General features: G+C 32.6%; 1 protein-coding gene and 1 pseudogene across 1 annotated transcript; both read right to left on the reverse strand.

Annotated features, from left to right (window-relative positions):
* Window positions 1-3,733: 3,733 nt before the first annotated feature.
* LOC139848669 (protein JINGUBANG-like) lies at window positions 3,734-5,056 on the reverse strand. The gene has a single exon (XM_071838380.1). The coding sequence runs from the start codon at window positions 5,054-5,056 to the stop codon at window positions 3,734-3,736; it is 1,323 nt and encodes a 440-aa protein (XP_071694481.1).
* A 516-nt stretch (window positions 5,057-5,572) lies between these two features.
* LOC139848670 (probable E3 ubiquitin-protein ligase ARI2) overlaps window positions 5,573-20,486 on the reverse strand; it is a 50,212-nt pseudogene continuing 35,298 nt past the window's right edge.

Genomic DNA, 20,486 nt, shown 5'->3' on the forward strand with positions numbered 1-20,486 from the left:
AGTGAGTTATAGGAAAGTAATAAAACACAAAACACAAAACATTTGGGCACAAATCATAACACTTATCCTTCAACCCATTGGTTGCTTGCATACATTCGGATCCAATTCATTCATACCATAGACATGACTTACTAGGCCGAACCTAGTAATCATGCCTAAGCTAACCATAGACATACTAAATATGCCTAAGCTATCATCATCTCATACATAGACACTTAATGTGTCTAAGCTAACACAAACCATAGGCAAGATTACTAGCAATGTAATAACCTTGCCTAAGCTAAACATCAACCATAGATACAACTATTAGGTTAACCCAATAGTTCTATCTAAGCTACATAACTAGTGCACTTAGTCGTTTCTCTCTTGCACGGATGCAATCCGAGAACACTAAGCCACTCTTGACCCGCCCATATTACCCCCTATGAACTCACCTTGCTTAATTGAATTTCCTTGATCACTTGAAATCTCTTTTCCTTGATTAGCACCTATACATGAGCTAATCCCATTAATCACATAACTCAATCAAAAACACAACTTTCTTGAATCATTACATCTTTTCATACTTACACACACATTTAACCCCCTAAACACAACAAGCATACAAGTAGCCTTAAAATCTCATTTTTCCTAAGATGACAATGTTACCAATTCAACATCACATTTTAATCATGTACATTACTAACTCATCCCTTTTAGCTCTATCATGCAACTTTTTCTTTAATCCTTTCATTAATCATCAAATGTGCATAGTAATCCAATTTCATTACTAACACCATTAAATTATCAAATTATCAATTTCTATAACTTACAACTATAACAAAAGTTCATACATGAACATCCTTCATCACAATTTCTAGCTAGAACACATAATCATCTCTTTGAGACATTTTAACAAACACTTGGTGTGCATGACTAGAAACTTAACTAGAACATCACCAAATTCACCATATTCATAACAAAAAAATCCATCATGCAAGTCTATACATAATTCCTCTTCCAAAATCAATAACAATTACATTCTAACTCAAACAATTGTGCACAATTCAACAACTAGCAACTATTTAAGCATAAAACTCATCATAAACACACCATATAAGCAATACTTGGACACAAAATCCATACCTTGACTTTTAGAGTTTAAGAACCCTAATTGTGCACAAAGAGAGTGAAATTGAAAGATTAGAGCTTGCTAAAGTGATTAGGGTGTCTTAGATTTCACTAATTCAAGATTGCATGAGTTTAATTTTAACAATTGATGGATCCTCCTCTTCCCTTTGCAAATGTCGACACTCACAAGAACTCCAGGAAGGTTTTCTGTATTTTGCACTTAATAATTTATTTTTCCAGCATTTTAATCCCTTTTATATAAAATAACTTTGGCTTATTAGCAATTTCTACCCTCCCCACCACAACTATGGTTAGAGAAGTCCTTATTCTTAACTTTTCACCCTTAGTCCTTCCTAACTTAACCAATAAACTTAACTTTTATCCATTTAACATAAAATAACCTTTACCATTTAATTTCTTAGCAATAAAAAATTTACATAAAATAATACCTTAAATATTTGGGATGTTACAACATCGTTGCAAACGGGCGGGTCAGACATTGGGATAACAGAAGAACCGATAAACTTATATATATATATATATATATATATATATATATATATATATATATATATATTAATCAAGAGGGAAGCACTTTTTTGGAGAAGTAGGAGAATTTTTTTTTCGTTTTTTTTGGAAATTTTTGTTTTCATACATTAAGATCACATGAAAATATGAACATTTAAATGAGACACTTTGTGATAAATGTTATTATTTTGGCGGAAAAATGCTCGAAGATATATATGATAACATGCATAATGCATAATATGTAATGTTTTAATTAAAGTTTGTTTTTTAAGGGGTTAGAAATTAGGGTTTCGGGTTTAGAAATTAGAGTTTAGATTGAATTTTTAACACAAACGGTTTAGAGTTAAGGGTTTAGGGTTAAGGTTTTAGAGTTTTGGGTTTAGGGACTAAACCCAAAACACTAAACCATAAACTCTAAATCGGGCGAAATTTTGAAAAAAAAAAAGAAAAACTTCACGTAAGATGAAAAAAAACGATGAATAAAAACTCTAATTAAAACATTACATGTTGTTATCATTTATTTCTTCGAGCGTTTTACCTGCCAAAATAATAACATTCATCACAAAGTGTCCTTTTAAATGTTCATATTCTCATGTGATCTTAATGTTTGAAAAAAAAAATTAAAAAAAAACGAAAAAAACTATTTCCCCCCAAAAAGTGTTTCCCTCTTGATGATGACCTTATATATATACATATACACACTGTTGTAAACGACGTCCGTTGCATCCGTTGCGACGCCCGTTGCGGCGTTTTGGTGACTAAACCGTTTCAACCCTGTTCCGTTTTCTTATAAGCCGGTCAACGATCAAAAGTCAGGTCAAATGCAGGAAAAATTAGGTCAACGCCGGTTAAAAGTCAGAAATTCTGTTAAAATCGGTCATAAGTCGGTCTTGACTTAGTTTAGTATTCCATTTTGTATTATATTAACGCTAATAGCAAATATAGGTACAAACTTGTTAACAAAGGTTTTTTTGCTCTAAAATATGTGTAAATATATATTTATATATATAAGAGTCAACATTAGTCAACATCCGTTTCGACCCCGCCTCGGCCCCTTTTTTCCGTTGCGACGTTTTGAGGTCGCTACCGTTTCGGCCCCGTCTCGCGTCTTTTTCAACATTGCATATACATATACATATAGAGGAATATTCAAATGAATCCAACTTTTAAGTTGAGATTTAAGAGATCAATCAGAGTGCGACATGTGGCACGACAATCACATGTGATTGAAAAATAATTTAATATTAATTTTTGTCAAAAAAATTTAATTTTTTTTCGAACTTTTTTTTCAAAAAAAAAAATTTCAAAATTTTTTTTCAAATTTTTTTTCGAATTTTTTTTTTCAATAAATGTGATTGGATTTGACATGCAGTAAATCACATGTGATTCTGCATGCCAATCACACGTGATTATAAAACCCAATCACATGTGATTCAGCATGTCAAATCCAATCACATGTGATTGAAAAAAAAATTATTTTCAAATTTTTCAATCACATGTGATTGGATTTGACATGCAGAATCATATGTGATTAAGTTTTACAATCACATGTGATTGGATTTGAAATGTTATTTTTTTAAAAAATTTCGAAGAAGAAAAAATTAAAAATTTTTTTTTTTGAAAAATAAAAAAAAAATTAATTTTTTTTCCAATCACATGTGATTGTCGCGTCATACGTCGCACTCTGATTGGTCTTTTAAATTTCAAACAAATTATTGAATTCAAGGGATTACAACTCGTGTATATACATATACATATATATGATATATATGATATGATTGTACCTTATTCTTCTTAAATACATGTTGCACTGTTAAAAGTGTCCTGTTGCATTTCTAAAGGAAACATTTTATGACTCTTTATATTAGTCAAAATCAATAGCCCTCAAATCAAATAACATTAAAAATTAAAAACTAGTATTGAATTAGAAAACATAATTTAGAAATAGAGGCAGTATTTGATTTTTTACAAAAATATTCTAGCTTCAAAGCTCCATTAATCCAATCAGTTTACAGTTCATTCAGTCATTGAATTACTGTTAATTAAGCGTAAAATTCTTCTTCAATTCATAACGATTTACAAAATACAACAACGATCAATATTTGGCTGATCGAAATTGATGTCCATTTTGAACGAATGTCTGTTGCACGTCCGGTAATGCTAACTCGGACACACTCCAAACCTTAACTGATTTATCCAAACTCCCACTATAAACCTTCCATCTCCGGGTCACACTTGACTCCGATTCCCTTTCCACTGCCAGACACTTAACGGGCCCAGAATGGCCCGTTAAGACCGACAAACACGTGTGCATAATCCCCTCCCTTTTCCAAACACATATCATTTTATCAGCCGATCCGCTGAACACCAATGTTCCCGCAGCCGAAAGACATAAAACTGCCAACTTGTGCCCGTTAAGTACACCGCCGTGAGCCAACATATTTTCCCGGTCCCAAAAGTTAACGATCCCATCCGACGTCCCACAATACAAAAACGACCCGTTATTCGATACTGTCAACGCAGTAACTGCACATTCTTGATTTAATAACGTCTTAACGTAAATATGTTTTATCGATTTTCGTCCTTTTCCTTCTCGTTTCCATACTTTAACCGACCCGTCAGCTGAACCCGTAAACACAAACCCTTCAACGGTTGAGATAACGCAGTTTACCGCATCATCGTGCGCCTTAACGGATTCTAAACATCTCGAACTCGACGTTTTCCATACTTTAAACGTTCGGTCCCACGAACCCGAATAAAGTAACCCTACTTCTTGATTTATGCTCAGACACGATATCGCGTCACAATGTTTGATCCAAACAGCGGTATGTTTCCGTTTCACCTCGACGTAATTCTTCGGCCTCATCGAACACTTGAGAATCGCAAAAAAGGACGGGAACGTTCCGACACGAGCATAATGTCTCGGGTTTTTCGAGCTCGCTTTCCAGACTCGAACCTTTCCGTCTTGATGACCGGTGAATATTTTTTTGCCTGATATGATAACCGCCTTAACTAATCCGCTATTTGATTTAAAAGCCGAAAACTCGTTCATGTTCTTCCAAACACGAATGTTCTTGCTATCGGAGCCCGTGTAAAGAAGATCACCCGAGGCTGCGAGTGAATAAATATGGCCTTCTTCTCGAACCAAAGACCCAACGAGCCCGTTCATGGGGTAATTTGGGTCATCTAGGTTAGCTATGGTCCATGGTGTAGACTCGTTCCATGGTGACTTCATAATCGGTGAGCCTTCACCGCTCATATGGTGGGCTTCGTAGCCCGAGAAGTCACTACGGCGGCTTGTGAATTCGGAATCGTTGTCTGAAAGTCTGAACGACATGTCGGGATCAGAAAGCGTTCTGCTTTTCGAATGTAAGCCATTTGCATCTCCGGTTCCTTTTTTTCTTCCCTTTTCGAACATTCTTCAAAAATTGTTAGCACGAATAATATCGATAAGGATGAAGAAATGCTAGAAAAGTAAGGAGCTGTTTTTTTGGCTTGTAATGATTTTAGGAGATAAAGATTTGATTAAACGTTTGGTCAATAGATGATTTCGGGTCACCCTAAGTTTGATTTGATCAGATATGTACCAAAATAGAAATCTTTAATACCAACAAATATAAGTATTGTATTAAGGTAAATGAGCAAGATCTTAATACTTCTATATTAAGATATATATACAAATGAATCAATAACTGCATAAATATGATGCTATGATGCAGTAACCATTGAGATTTTATTTGACATTCAGAATAAAATATCCTCAACAAATTTTGCTACCAACGATATATTTCCATTTGTTAAAGTTAATTTAAAATCGGATATAAATTAAAAAACACATAAATGACTACCTGCAGTCATATATTCTATGAAGGCATAAAGTTTTTAATAACTTCAGAAAAAAAGTTATAAACTTTATAATAAATGAGGCAGCAACTCAGTGATTAAGTTGCACAGCCTTTTGTGCACCGTTGGACCGGTAAGGAGCAATGTTAATTGTTCTTCCCAAATTTATCAGTATCTCATTGTCAATACAATCGTACCTGCAGTTTAAAGAACAAACCCAGGTGTTAGCTTTACCCAACAGAACAAGTTTTGATGTATAAATGGGTCAAATTAGGTAGTCTTTCTTGAGTGGGTCGGAAAGTAAAATAGAAACAAATAAAAGACAATTAAATAAAATCCTCCCTAATGTAAACTACATTCATTATAACTACAAACGAAAAAAACATGTTTGCCATTTAGTATATATAGAAATAGATTTGATCAACATGGGATCTAAAAAAAAACAGAACATGTTTTTTTTTTATATATAAATAAACGGGTCAAAGCAGGAACTGTAATATTTTTCTTGAATACAAAAGGATCATTGGTCTGGCGGTATCATAGTGACCCTTTCAACCAAGAGGTTGAGAGTTCAAATCCTGCTATGGACATATTTCATGGATTATTGCATATATTCAGCTGGTTAATATTGAAACAAAATAAAACAGGTCAACAAGCACCTAGTGTATAATTGATAATTCACAAAACCTTGTAAAAAAGTGATATGTTTGGTGGACCTAGTAATTTAGGTGTTGGATATATCATTAGCCTTAATATAACTAGATAGGGAGTAATTATTATTACTATTAAATAAATCAAATACTAGTTTGTCGCGAGTTTGTCGCGGGATCATGTAATGCATATTCGAATATTAATGTAAGGTAATTGCTTGATGATGGAAATTCGGTTGACATTATTTTACAAGATAAAAATAACATGTAATCACTTGTAAAAGTAGATATGGCAATGTATATGTCTGATTTATCGAATATCCATCCGATCTGATCCATTTAAATGAATATCAATGATCAAAATAGATGATAAGCGGATATAGATATGGATGGTATAAAAATTAGTGGATCCGATATGAATGACAATTTATCATCCACAGATATATCCATTTGTCACCCGAAATACATATAAATATATACATATTTACTTAAATATATGATAATACATTTACATATCCTTATACATGTACACTATTAATATCAAGATGTTATCAAAAGTTTATATTGTGAATATGTGAATAGTATTAAATAATATATCTTACATATCTTTGTTAAGAATATTCTGATGATTTCATTTCATAATAGGAATGTCATTAAAAAAATATAACATTCAACGAATATCCATTAACCCGCTTAATTTTATGAACGTGAATATGGATGAATGAGTTTTATTTAAATAGATATGAATTTTAAAAGTTAAATTGATATTGATATAGTTATGAGATCACCTGATTTATATAAGATAAAAAAAAATAAACTAATTGAAACAATGAAACCTACTATCTGAATTTTTGCATAAACCCGCAAATTAGAAAGAAGTGGAACCAATTAAGAAGCTCCTAAAAGAATGATTAGTAAAAAGCCAAAATCAAACTTTTAACGGGACATGCTTCCCGCCATCCCCTATCAAATCCTATTTTCATCCGCACATTTATTTATGTAATTTACAAAACAATGTAAAATGATAGCATGATACATGTTAGATTGATATTCGATATCTGATTCTTGAATATCTGGGAAGGAGCGTGTTTGTTTTTTTTTATGGGAAGTGATAAATCTACTCTCATTTTTTTTTCATCCAACATTATTATAGGTAAACTTCCTAAAATACCCCTTATTATACTCCGTAATTACTTGCTCTTTATGTTATTACTATCTCTCTTCCTACTCTCTTCCTGTAAAAAAAACCACATATACTCTTCTTTTATATATACACATATGTATATATACATCTATATATACAACACATATGTATATATATATATATATATATATATAGATATACATATATATATACGTATATATATACTATACTCTTCTTTCTAGCAGTTTCTTCAAACAACTCTATATAGGTGTCATCTAATTTTTTTTTTTTTTTTTTTTAACAATAGCTCTATATTTATGATTACTAATTTCGAGTTAGACGCCTTTTTAATTTGATCTTTGTCACAGGAGTTGTTAGATTTGTAATTTCTGTGTAACGATTCTTCTTTATCATATATTGATCTCTGTCTCTCAAAGAAAACAAAAGGAGAGTGTCTGAAGGTAGTAATAGAAATTACAAACACAGTCGAAAAGAAGTTTCAACCGGTGCAAAATTTCTCGACGATGTAGGTGTTGTCTATGGCGTCGACAATACAATCGTCTTTAAGTTGTCGGAAAAATACAAAGGGTTGCCGGAAAAATTAATTCCGACAAAAAATTGTGGTTGCACGATGATAGCGCGTCAGAAGTCCGGTGATGGTAAAATCAGGTTTCGTTGATTCAAAAAAAATAATCAAGTTTAACAGTGTTAGTCGTTTGAAGTTGTTCTTCAATAAAAATTGATGATTAAAAAGATGGGAGTGGTTTTGGTCTTTTCGATGTTAGAGGAGATAAGAATAAAGTAATGTTGGAATAGAGAGTAAAAAGATGGGGTGGTTTTAGGGTAGTGTATAGTACTACTCTATTAAGCAAGGTTGCAAAATTCGCTATTCGGAGATTAATCGGTCGGGACTTTAAAATGATTAATCGGTAATTCGGGGATTAATCGGATTGTACTGTATATATTTAAATACTAAATTTTAAAAATTATATGTGTAAATATAGAAAAAAAACCATAAATATAAAAATAAACTCTAACGTAATTGTCTAAAATTATCTATTTTGCTCAAAAACTATAAAGTTCTAGTATAAATTTATGTTAAAATGTTAACCATTTTTAACTTTGACCAAATTTGATTACCAAATTCGATTTTGACCCATCAATTGACGTTGACCGTTTAATTAAACGGATTTTTGGAAATCGAAACGGATTGGTCTTAAAAATGATTAATCGGGGATTAATAGGCGAGTAATCGGGTTTTTTGCAACACTGCTATTAAGCATTAAACAATACAATAAAATTGTAAGGGCATTTTAGGAAGTTAACAATAATTATGGTGGATGTATAAAAATTGAATGTGAAAATATCATTTCCCTTTTTTATTCTCAGTTCAAAGATCAAGGGCATTTATGTCTTTACATGATGATTAGCTAATGTCTTTTATTTGTTAGCTAATACCTCTAATGAATGGCCAAGATTAATTTTTTTTCATCATCCTATGATCATAAATGAGTTTGACTTTTTAATGAGGAGAGATAATACTCCTCTTTTAATTTATATAAAAGAGATTCTAATACTCCAATACCATTCAACATTTAACATGCTAATATTATATAAACTTCAAAAGTATCAATCTATAGATTCTATTATAATACTAAAATGATGATATCATTATTAGACTAATTACTTTGTTAACAAAAAATTAAAAATAAAAAGAAAAAAAATATAGGTTACTTAGATGATGTCATTAATTCTAAGTATTTTATAATTAAAAAAGTTGTGCTTATAGTAACTAATTATTTAATAACTTAAATAAATTATTACTCCGTAATTTTCTATTTCGGATATATAAAAGTCTAAAATGATGGATGTAATAATCCTTTCACTAATTACACTTTAATTTTCATAATGATGATGTTTTTATTTTATATTAATATTAATTATAATTAAAAATGATACAAAATAAAATCAAATAAATGTCAATAATATATGTATGCCTATTTGGAAGACAAAAATAATTAATAAAATATCATTTAATATTTAATACGGTATTATTGTTTTATAAGTATATATCTCGGAGCATCTCCACCATATATTATCACAACTCTTTTTCTCAATATGTACAAACCTTTACAACTATTTTTCTCGATCTTCATCATATTATCCAATAACCTTTTGTTTTAAAAAAACAGGTACAAATCTTCATGTCATTGTTACTAGTTTTTCCAAAGAATTATTATCTTTTATGCGTTGTTTGATGATGAAATTTATCACACTTTGAATGTTTTATTATTGTATGTTTGTTAAACAACACGAATATGAAAATCGATAACATACGTCATATCATATTGTGACTATTTAAAATGAAGGTATATAGTATGATAGAAGAATTCAAAAATAATCATGATTTTTGCGAAGTTGGACCAGGTATTTTCAATCCCTCTTGTGTCTCCGTCATCCCTTCCGATGATAAGGCTGCCTTCTGCTTTATTCAAATGATATGAAATGCCGATTAGAAGCGGTCGCATGGTCTCTTTTGGACAAGTCATCCTATAAAAGAAAAAACTTCACTCCTCTCCCCCCTCAGTCCAGCCAGCTGCAGTCCATTCCTATCGAAGCGAAATTAGAATATACAAAGAAGCAGAGGAAAACCGAAGCGTAGGAAAGGCTTATAATAGTAGTTAATTGATGAATGAGAATCTAATGTCTTATTAGACCTTTAGGAGCGATCATTTCATTCAACTCGTAATTTTGTAAGTAAGAGAAGAAGAAGAATCTGACGCCCAAACTAAAACTCCCATTTCTTTCTTGATCGGACCAAGCCAACTGGCGATTTTCGACAAGTCTTTCCTCATCAATAACTTAAATAAATTATTTAATAACTTAAATAAATTATTACTCCGTAATTTTCTATTTCAGATATATAAAAGTCTAAAATGATGATGTTATCATTTCACTAATTACACTTTAATTTTCATAATGATGATGTTTTTATTTTATATTAATATTAATTATAATTTAAAATGATACAAAATAAAAACAAATAAATGCCGATAATATATGAATGCCGATTTGGAAGGCAAAAATAATTAATAAAATATCATTTAATATTTAATACGGTATTATTGTTTTATAAGTATATATCTCGGAGCATCTCCACTATATATCACAACTCTTTTTCTCAATATGTACAAACCTTTACAACTATTTTTCTCGATCTTCACCATATTATCCAATAACCTTTTGTTTCCATAAAGCAGGTACAAACCTTCATGTCATTGTTAATGGGTTTTTTCAAAGAATTATTCTCTTTTATGCGTTGTTTGATGATGAAATTTATTACACCCTGAATGTTTTATTATTGTATGTTTGTTAAACAACAAGAATCTGAAAATCGATAATGTGACGACCCGAAAATTTCCGACAAAATTAAACTTAATCTTTATATAATTCCGACTTGATATGAAATGTCCCGTTCTTATTGATTAAAAACGTTCCATATTAATTGATTTCGTTGCGAGGTTTTGACCTCTATATGAGACGTTTTTCAAAGACTGCATTCATTTTAAAACAAACCATAACCTTTATTTCATAAATAAAGGTTTAAAAAGCTTTATGTAGATTATCAAATAATGATAATCTAAAATATCCTGTTTACACACGACCATTACATAATAGTTTACAATACAAATATGTTACATCGAAATCAGTTTCTTGAATGCAGTTTTTACACAATATCATACAAACATGAACTCCAAATCTTGTCCTTATTTTAGTATGCAACAGCGGAAGCTCTTAGTATTCACCTGAGAATAAACATGCTTTAAACGTCAACAAAAATGTTGGTGAGTTATAGGTTTAACCTATATATATCAAATCGTAACAATAGACCACAAGATTTCATATTTCAATACACATCCCATACATAGAGATAAAAATCATTCATATGGTGAACACCTGGTAACCGACATTAACAAGATGCATATATAAGAATATCCCCATCATTCCGGGACACCCTTCGGATATGATATAAATTTCGAAGTACTAAAGCATCCGGTACTTTGGATGGGGTTTGTTAAGCCCAATAGATCTATCTTTAGGATTCGCGTCAATTAGGGTGTCTGTTCCCTAATTCTTAGATTACCAGACTTAATAAAAAGGGGCATATTCGATTTCGATAATTCAACCATAGAATGTAGTTTCGCGTACTTGTGTCTATTTTGTAAATCATTTATAAAACCTGCATGTATTCTCATCCCAAAAATATTAGATTTTAAAAGTGGGACTATAACTCACTTTCACAGATTTTTACTTCGTCGGGAAGTAAGACTTGGCCACTGGTTGATTCACGAACCTATAACAATATATACATATATATCAAAGTATGTTCAAAATATATTTACAACACTTTTAATATATTTTGATGTTTTAAGTTTATTAAGTCAGATGTCCTCGTTAGTAACCTACAACTAGTTGTCCACAGTTAGATGTACAGAAATAAATCGATAAATATTATCTTGAATCAATCCACGACCCAGTGTATACGTATCTCAGTATTGATCACAACTCAAACTATATATATTTTGGAATCAACCTCAACCCTGTATAGCTAACTCCAACATTCACATATAGAGTGTCTATGATTGTTCCGAAATATATATAGATGTGTCGACATGATAGGTCGAAACATTATATACGTGTCTATGGTATCTCAAGATTACATAATATACAATACAAGTTGATTAAGTTATGGTTGGAATAGATTTGTTACCAATTTTCACGTAGCTAAAATGAGAAAAATTATCCAATCTTGTTTTACCCATAACTTCTTCATTTTAAATCCGTTTTGAGTGAATCAAATTGCTATGGTTTCATATTGAACTCTATTTTATGAATCTAAACAGAAAAAGTATAGGTTTATAGTCGGAAAAATAAGTTACAAGTCGTTTTTGTAAAGGTAGTCATTTCAGTCGAAAGAACGACGTCTAGATGACCATTTTAGAAAACATACTTCCACTTTGAGTTTAACCATAATTTTTGGATATAGTTTCATGTTCATAATAACAATCATTTTCTCAGAATAACAACTTTTAAATCAAAGTTTTTCATAGTTTTTAATTAACTAACCCAAAACAGCCCGCGGTGTTACTACGACGGAGTAAATCCGGTTTTACGGTGTTTTTCGTGTTTCCAGGTTTTAAATCATTAAGTTAGCATATCATATAGATATAGAACATGTGTTTAGTTGATTTTAAAAGTCAATTTAGAAGGATTAACTTTTGTTTGCGAACAAGTTTAGAATTAACTAAACTATGTTCTAGTGATTACAAGTTTAAACCTTCGAATAAGATAGCTTTATATGTATGAATCGAATGATGTTATGAACATCATTACTACCTTAAGTTCCTTGGATAAACCTACTGGAAAAGAGAAAAATGGATCTAGCTTCAACGGATCCTTGGATGGCTCGAAGTTCTTGAAGCAGAATCATGACACGAAAACAAGTTCAAGTAAGATCATCACTTGAAATAAGATTGTTATAGTTATAGAAATTGAACCAAAGTTTGAATATGATTATTACCTTGTATTAGAATGATAACCTACTGTAAGAAACAAAGATTTCTTGAGGTTAGATGATCACCTTACAAGATTGGAAGTGAGCTAACAAACTTGAAAGTATTCTTGATTTTATGTAACTAGAACTTGTAGAATATATGAAGAACACTTAGAACTTGAAGATAGAACTTGAGAGAGATCAATTAGATGAAGAAAATTGAAGAATGAAAGTGTTTGTAGGTGTTTTTGGTCGTTGGTGTATGGATTAGATATAAAGGATATGTAATTTTGTTTTCATGTAAATAAGTCATGAATGATTACTCATATTTTTGTAATTTTATGAGATATTTCATGCTAGTTGCCAAATGATGGTTCCCACATGTGTTAGGTGACTCACATGGGCTGCTAAGAGCTGATCATTGGAGTGTATATACCAATAGTACATACATCTAAAAGCTGTGTATTGTACGAGTACGAATACGGGTGCATACGAGTAGAATTGTTGATGAAACTGAACGAGGATGTAATTGTAAGCATTTTTGTTAAGTAGAAGTATTTTGATAAGTGTATTGAAGTCTTTCAAAAGTGTATAAATACATATTAAAACACTACATGCATATACATTTTAACTAAGTCGTTAAGTCATCGTTAGTCGTTACATGTAAGTGTTGTTTTGAAACCTTTAGGTTAACGATCTTGTTAAATGTTGTTAACCCAATGTTTATAATATCAAATGAGATTTTAAATTATTATATTATCATGATATTATCATGTATGAATATCTCTTAATATGATATATATATATTAAATGTCTTTACAACGATAATCGTTACATATATGTCTCGTTTAAAAATCATTAAGTTAGTAGTCTTGTTTTTACATATGTAGTTCATTGTTAATATACTTAATGATATGTTTACTTATCATAGTATCATGTTAACTATATATATATCCATATATATGTCATCATATAGTTTTTACAAGTTTTAACGTTCGTGAATCACCGGTCAACTTGGGTGGTAAATTGTCTATATGAAACATATTTCAATTAATCAAGTCTTAACAAGTTTGATTGCTTAACATGTTTGAAACATTTAATCATGTAAATATCAATCTCAATTAATATATATAAACATGGAAAAGTTCGGGTCACTACAGTACCTACCCGTTAAATAAATTACGTCCCGAAATTTTAAGCTGTTGAAGGTGTTGACGAATCTTCTGGAAATAGATGCGGGTATTTCTTCTTCATCTGATCTTCACACTCCCAGGTGAACTCGGGTCCTCTACGAGCATTCCATCGAACCTTAACAATTGGTATCTTGTTTTGCTTAAGTCTTTTAACCTCACGATCCATTATTTCGACGGGTTCTTCGATGAATTGAAGTTTTTCGTTGATTTGAATTTCATCTAACGGAATAGTGAGATCTTCTTTAGCAAAACATTTCTTCAAATTCGAGACGTGGAAAGTGTTATGTACAGCCGCGAGTTGTTGAGGTAACTCAAGTCGGTAAGCTACTGGTCCGACACGATCAATAATCTTGAATGGTCCAATATACCTTGGATTTAATTTCCCTCGTTTACCAAATCGAACAACGCCTTTCCAAGGTGCAACTTTAAGCATGACCATCTCTCTAATTTCAAATTATATATCTTTTCTTTTAATGTCAGCGTAGCTCTTTTGTCAGCTTTGGGTGGTTTTCAACCATTGTTGAATTTGGATGATCTTCTCGGTAGTTTCTTGTATAATCTCCGGACCCGTAATCTGTCTATCCCCCACTTCACTCCAACAAATTGGAGACCTGCACTTTCTACCATAAAGTGCTTCAAACGGTGCCATCTCAATGCTTGAATGGTAGCTGTTGTTGTAGGAAAATTCTGCTAACGGTAGATGTCGATCCCAACTGTTTTCGAAATCAATAACACATGCTCGTAGCATGTCTTCAAGCGTTTGTATCGTCCTTTCGCTCTGCTCATCAGTTTATGGATGATAGGCAGTACTCATGTCTAGACGAGTTCCTAATGCTTGCTGTAATGTCTGCCAGAATCTTGAAATAAATCTGCCATCCCTATCAGAGATAATAGAGATTGGTATTCCATGTCTAGAGACGACTTCCTTCAAATACAGTCGTGCTAACTTCTCCATCTTGTCATCTTCTCTTATTGGCAGGAAATGTGCTGATTTGGTGAGACGATCAACTATTACCCAAATAGTATCAAAACCACTTGCAGTCCTTGGCAATTTATTGATGAAATCCATGGTAATGTTTTCCCATTTCCATTCCGGGATTTTGGGTTGTTGAAGTAGACCTGATGGTTTCTGATGCTCAGCTTTGACCTTAGAACACGTCAAACATTCTCCTACGTATTTAGCAACATCGGCTTTCATACCCGGCCACCAAAAATATTTCTTGAGATCCTTGTACATCTTCCCCGTTCCAGGATGTATTGAGTATCTGGTTTTATGAGCTTCTCTAAGTACCATTTCTCTCATATCTCCAAATTTTGGTACCCAAATCCTTTCAGCCCTATACCGGGTTCCGTCTTCCCGAATATTAAGATGCTTATCCGATCCTTTGGGTATTTCATCCTTTAAATTTCCCTCTTTTAAAACTCCTTGTTGCGCCTCCTTTATTTGAGTAGTAAGGTTATTATGAATCATTATATTCATAGATTTTACTCGAATGGGTTCTCTGTCCTTCCTGCCCAAGGCATCGGCTACCACATTTTCCTTCCCCGGGTGGTAACAAATATCAAAGTCGTAATCATTAAACAATTCAATCCACCTACGCTGCCTCATATTCAGTTGTTTCTGATTAAATATGTGTTGAAGACTTGTGTGGTCGGTATATATAATACTTTTGACCCCATATAAGTAGTGCCTCCAAGTCTTAAATGCAAAAACAACCGCGCCTAATTCCAAATCATGCGTCGTATAATTTTTCTCGTGAATCTTCAATTGTCTAGACGCATAAGCAATCATCTTCGTTCGTTGCATTAATACACAACCGAGACCTTGCTTTGATGCGTCACAATAAATCACAAAATCATCATTCCCTTCAGGAAATGACAATATAGGTGCCGTAGTTAGCTTTTTCTTCAAGGTTTTAATACTTTGTTTAATGAATACACCAGGTTATCGACTGCGTGTAAACCAAGGTTTTACTACTTTGTTAACAATTACACCAATTACCCTTGAATGTAATTTCACCCCTGTTTTAATTATTCTAGTGGCTATTAATCCATTCCCGTGTCCGGTTAAATGAACGATTATTCGTACATATAAATACCCCGCCCATCGTGTCCGATCGAGTGTATATGGTAAATTATAGGGACGCCCAATTGTAAATCTTTATATTAACATTAACAAACTTTCATTTAGTTAAAGAAATATAAAGCCCATTAATAGCCCATAGTCTAATTTCCACAAGTGTCGTTCTTTTATCCAAACCCCAATTATGGTACAAAGCCCAATTACCCAATTTTAGTAATTAGCCCAACATCATGATTACTTCGTTTTAAATAAGCATAATAATAACTTAGCTACGAGACATTAATATAAAAAGGTTGAACATAACTTACAATGATTAAAAATAGCGTAGCGTTACACGGACAGAATTTCGACTTATACCCTTACAACATTCGCTAACATACCCTTATTATTAGAATTAAAATTAAAATTAAAATATAAATTATATATATATATATATATATAAGTTTTACGTATGAATGAGGAAGAAAAGATGATTATTTTTGATCAGAATTCGGTTGGCTTTATAGCCAGAGTTGATTTTTGGGGCTCCGCGACTCGCGGCAAAAGCCTCTCCAAACTCCGCGAGTCGCGGAGATAGAAATTACAGCTCAGTCCTTGGAGTTTTCTCTGCCGACGGTTTTTAATATATATATATAATATATATATAATTAATTATATATTATATTATATTTATATATATAGTTAACTTGTAATTTTTAGTCCGTTGCGTCGAGCGTTAAGAGTTGACTCTGGTCCCGGTTCCGGATTTTCGAACGTCCTCGCGTACAATTTAATATCTTATACTTTACGTTTTGAATCTTGTACTCTTGTGATTTCGAGACGTTTCTTATCAATAATTGGAACCTTTTTGATTGTCTTTTGTACTTTTGAGCTTTTTGGTCGTTTGCGTCTTCAATTCGTCGAATCTGTCTTTTGTCTTCACCTTTTATTATTTAAACGAATATCACTTGTAAATAGAACAATTGCAACTAAAAGCTTGTCTTTCTTGAGGAATAATGCTATGAAATATATGTTCGTTTTTAGCATTATCAAATATTCCCACACTTGAGCGTTGCTTGTCCTCAAGCAATATCGTCTTGAAATACTAGAATCACTTCTTTATTCTTCACACTTTGTACATCAGTGATTTCTATACGGCGGTATAAACAATGGTAGTAACGATATGGTTTACAGTCCCACATGACTATAAAAATTTAGATCCATTAAGGAAATTGGATCTTTATGAAAACATTTCATCTTTTGAAATCTAGTTTTTACCCTAGATAAGTTTTCCGGAATAACCCTTTACCGGTGTTTGCAAAATATTTTTGTGGGTTTGGTGGGTTTTAGATTTGAAAATTTTAGCTCAAAACTTGCTGTTTTGTGTCTCCCACTTGCTAACCTTGTATTTGGAAAGCAACACGTTCAGTTTACTTGTTCCGTATATTACCTTTCGGCAAACTACCGTCCGGTTGTAAAGGAAAGCGTTGAACAAGCAACTGTTAAGGCAATGTCCCGTGACATGCTTTTGATTATGGTCTATAACGTGTCGGACGCAATTACTATCCTTGGTAGGAGCAATAGTAAAGCTCACCCTTATAATTTTTCGGTCTGGCACAAGGTCCTGTCTTTGACCATGCTATGCAACCACCGTTCTTACGGTTGACACCCGATTTAGTTCAGGTGACCTAATGAATTCCAGGTGAATTCCTAGGATTTTACGTTCAATGGTAATGAACGCATTGAAAATAGGGTTTTCAGAAAACAAATTGGTTTGTAATTTTGATCAAAATATTTTCTCGTTTAAGCTCGAGTTTAGATATCATTGAATTCCATGAGTTTGAATTCTCAATCTTTAAGGTCAATCTCTAGGATTGAGTAATATCAGTCTTAAAAGCTGATTTTTAATCTTTAAGGAGATTATCCTTTCTGGGGATCTGATTCATTAGTCTTATCCAGCTAATTTGCATGGTGCCCCCCCATTGTACGAGATAAATCCTTCTCATGGTTAGGATAAATCTGACCACTTGGCGACCCTGTTTAATGCTGAGGTCCGTGGATTTCCTGCTGATTTTAGTGATGACTTTTCTAGATTTTTCGTCAACCTACAGCTGGTCTGGACGACAACTTCATGACCTAAATCAAGAAGCGCGTTTCTTTTTCGGAAGACTTTACTTCCTTTTAATGATGGAATTGATTCATCGTGTAGATCCATCTTTTCTTTTCTTTCATCGGGTAAAACAGTTTAGTTTAGTCCAAAGCAAAAGTATTTTCAGTTATTTGTTACAGATATATGTGACATATGTTTAAAATAACTTGGTAAATTTTCCCACACTTGGCTTTTATTTTCCTTTTTATCGTCCTCTATTCCATTTTAAATGAATTTTAACATTTTAGTTTGTTTCTCAATTTATGTCCTTTCCGAGGTAACAATAATTTCGGTGTTAAAACCTAGTTTTATCGTTCATAAATATGTATAAACATGATTTTGAATTCATTTAATTGAAAATTTTGAAAATTTTTACTAGAATTGGGTAGTCAGTATATAAGACTAGGGCTGTTCTTTTTTATCAGAGAGCACTAGATTCTAATACAACTACTGTTTTACTAGTATTTTTAATGGTAACCAAGTGTTTAATATAAAAAATTTTAAAATCCGAAAGAATTTAACACCTTCCCACACTTAAGATCTTGCAATGCCCTCATTTGCAAGAAATTAGTAACAATTTAAATTATTGAGGGTGATTAGTGTGAAAATGATTAAATTTTTACCAAAGTTTCCAAATATATTGGCGTTTGTTTGCTGAATGATAAATGGTGCACATCATTTGTTCATTCCGTCTTGTTGTTATTTCACATATATTTTGCATCTTGTCGTCAAAATTAGTTGCTTTTGCTGAACTTAATGCCAGTCTTTGAAAATGCGTTGTTTTACCCTGTTGTGTACATAAGATAAACTGCAAACATATATACATATTTTTGAAGTTTGGTATATTACCCCACGTTCAAAAATTATTAAAATCTAAGAATAAAAGTTAGATAATTATAAAAATGATTACAATATTAACAAAAATATTAAATGTATCAATAATTACAAATTACAAAAAAAATAAGTATACTAAGGATGATATTGGTACCAATAGGGGTTCCAGGCATAACTATAAGTGCTATAGAATGCTTCGGCAGGGTCATACGTAGGATATGGTGGCTGCATCTCTATAGACCAAGGAGGGAAGACGGGTTTCGGTGTAGGAATATAGTTTCTACCTATATGTTGGCAATGAGCTATGATCTGGTTCTGATGAACTTGCCAATCTTCAAATGCTCTCTGTCTAGCATTTTCGTATTCCTGAGAAGCTATAAACCTATGCATTTCTTGCATCTCATTCCCCCCTCCTACATTACCTTGCTGCTGGTTTCTCTCCACCTGTGGATGTCTACCATGGTATCGTACTGCGGCGTTATTTCGCCTCTTCAAAACTTTCGCACCATGGTATACATTTAAACCTATAGTATCGCGGGGTTCCGGCTCTTCTAGTAATAATCCCCCCTGACTTATATCCACACCGAGATATTCACCAATCAAAGTAATAAAAATACCACCTCCTATTATGCTATGTGGACGCATCCCCCGAACCATAGCTGATAAATAATAACCCACACAATATGGTATACTTACAGCGCTCTGTGGGTCTCGAATACACATATGGTAAAACAAATCTTGTTCATTTACCTTTTCTTTGTTCTTACCCCTTTGTGTAATCGAATTAGCTAAAAACCTATGTATCACTCTTAATTCGGCTCTATCTATATCCAAATAAGAGTAATTTCCCCCTTTGAAACGGTGATGGCTTGTCATTTGACTCCACACACCGTGTGTATCGAAATTCTCATCTATCTTTCTACCGTTTAGTATCAATCCTCTACAATCGGCAGACGCTAACTCCTCAGGCGTATATATACGTAAAGCCTGAGCCATGTCCAGTAAAGACATGTGGCGCATCGAACCGCCTAACAAAAATCTAATAAAAGAACGATCGGTTAAACTAGCTACCCGATCATTCAACTCTATACTACATAACAACTCTTCACACCATACTTTATATACAGGTCTGCGTATGGTGAATAAACATATCCAGTCATTAAAAGAAGAATTACCATACCTCTGTACAAGTAATTCCCTAATTGGCCCGGCCAATTCTACAGCTTCTAAGGGTCCCCATTCTATGACCCTCGGTACCTCAACAACCTTAGAGTGAAGAGTATGCAAACCCCGTTGATATTTTGGATAATCTATCCAAAGTCTGTCAAATCTCAGGTTCGGGTGCAATTCTTCCAAGTGCATATCCGAAAAGGTCATGACTGGATGAGGTACATCCTGCTTGTAGTAGTTATCTACCTC

This window comes from Rutidosis leptorrhynchoides, chromosome 5 (genome assembly GCF_046630445.1).
Source record: "Rutidosis leptorrhynchoides isolate AG116_Rl617_1_P2 chromosome 5, CSIRO_AGI_Rlap_v1, whole genome shotgun sequence".
Classification (NCBI taxonomy): domain Eukaryota; kingdom Viridiplantae; phylum Streptophyta; class Magnoliopsida; order Asterales; family Asteraceae; genus Rutidosis; species Rutidosis leptorrhynchoides.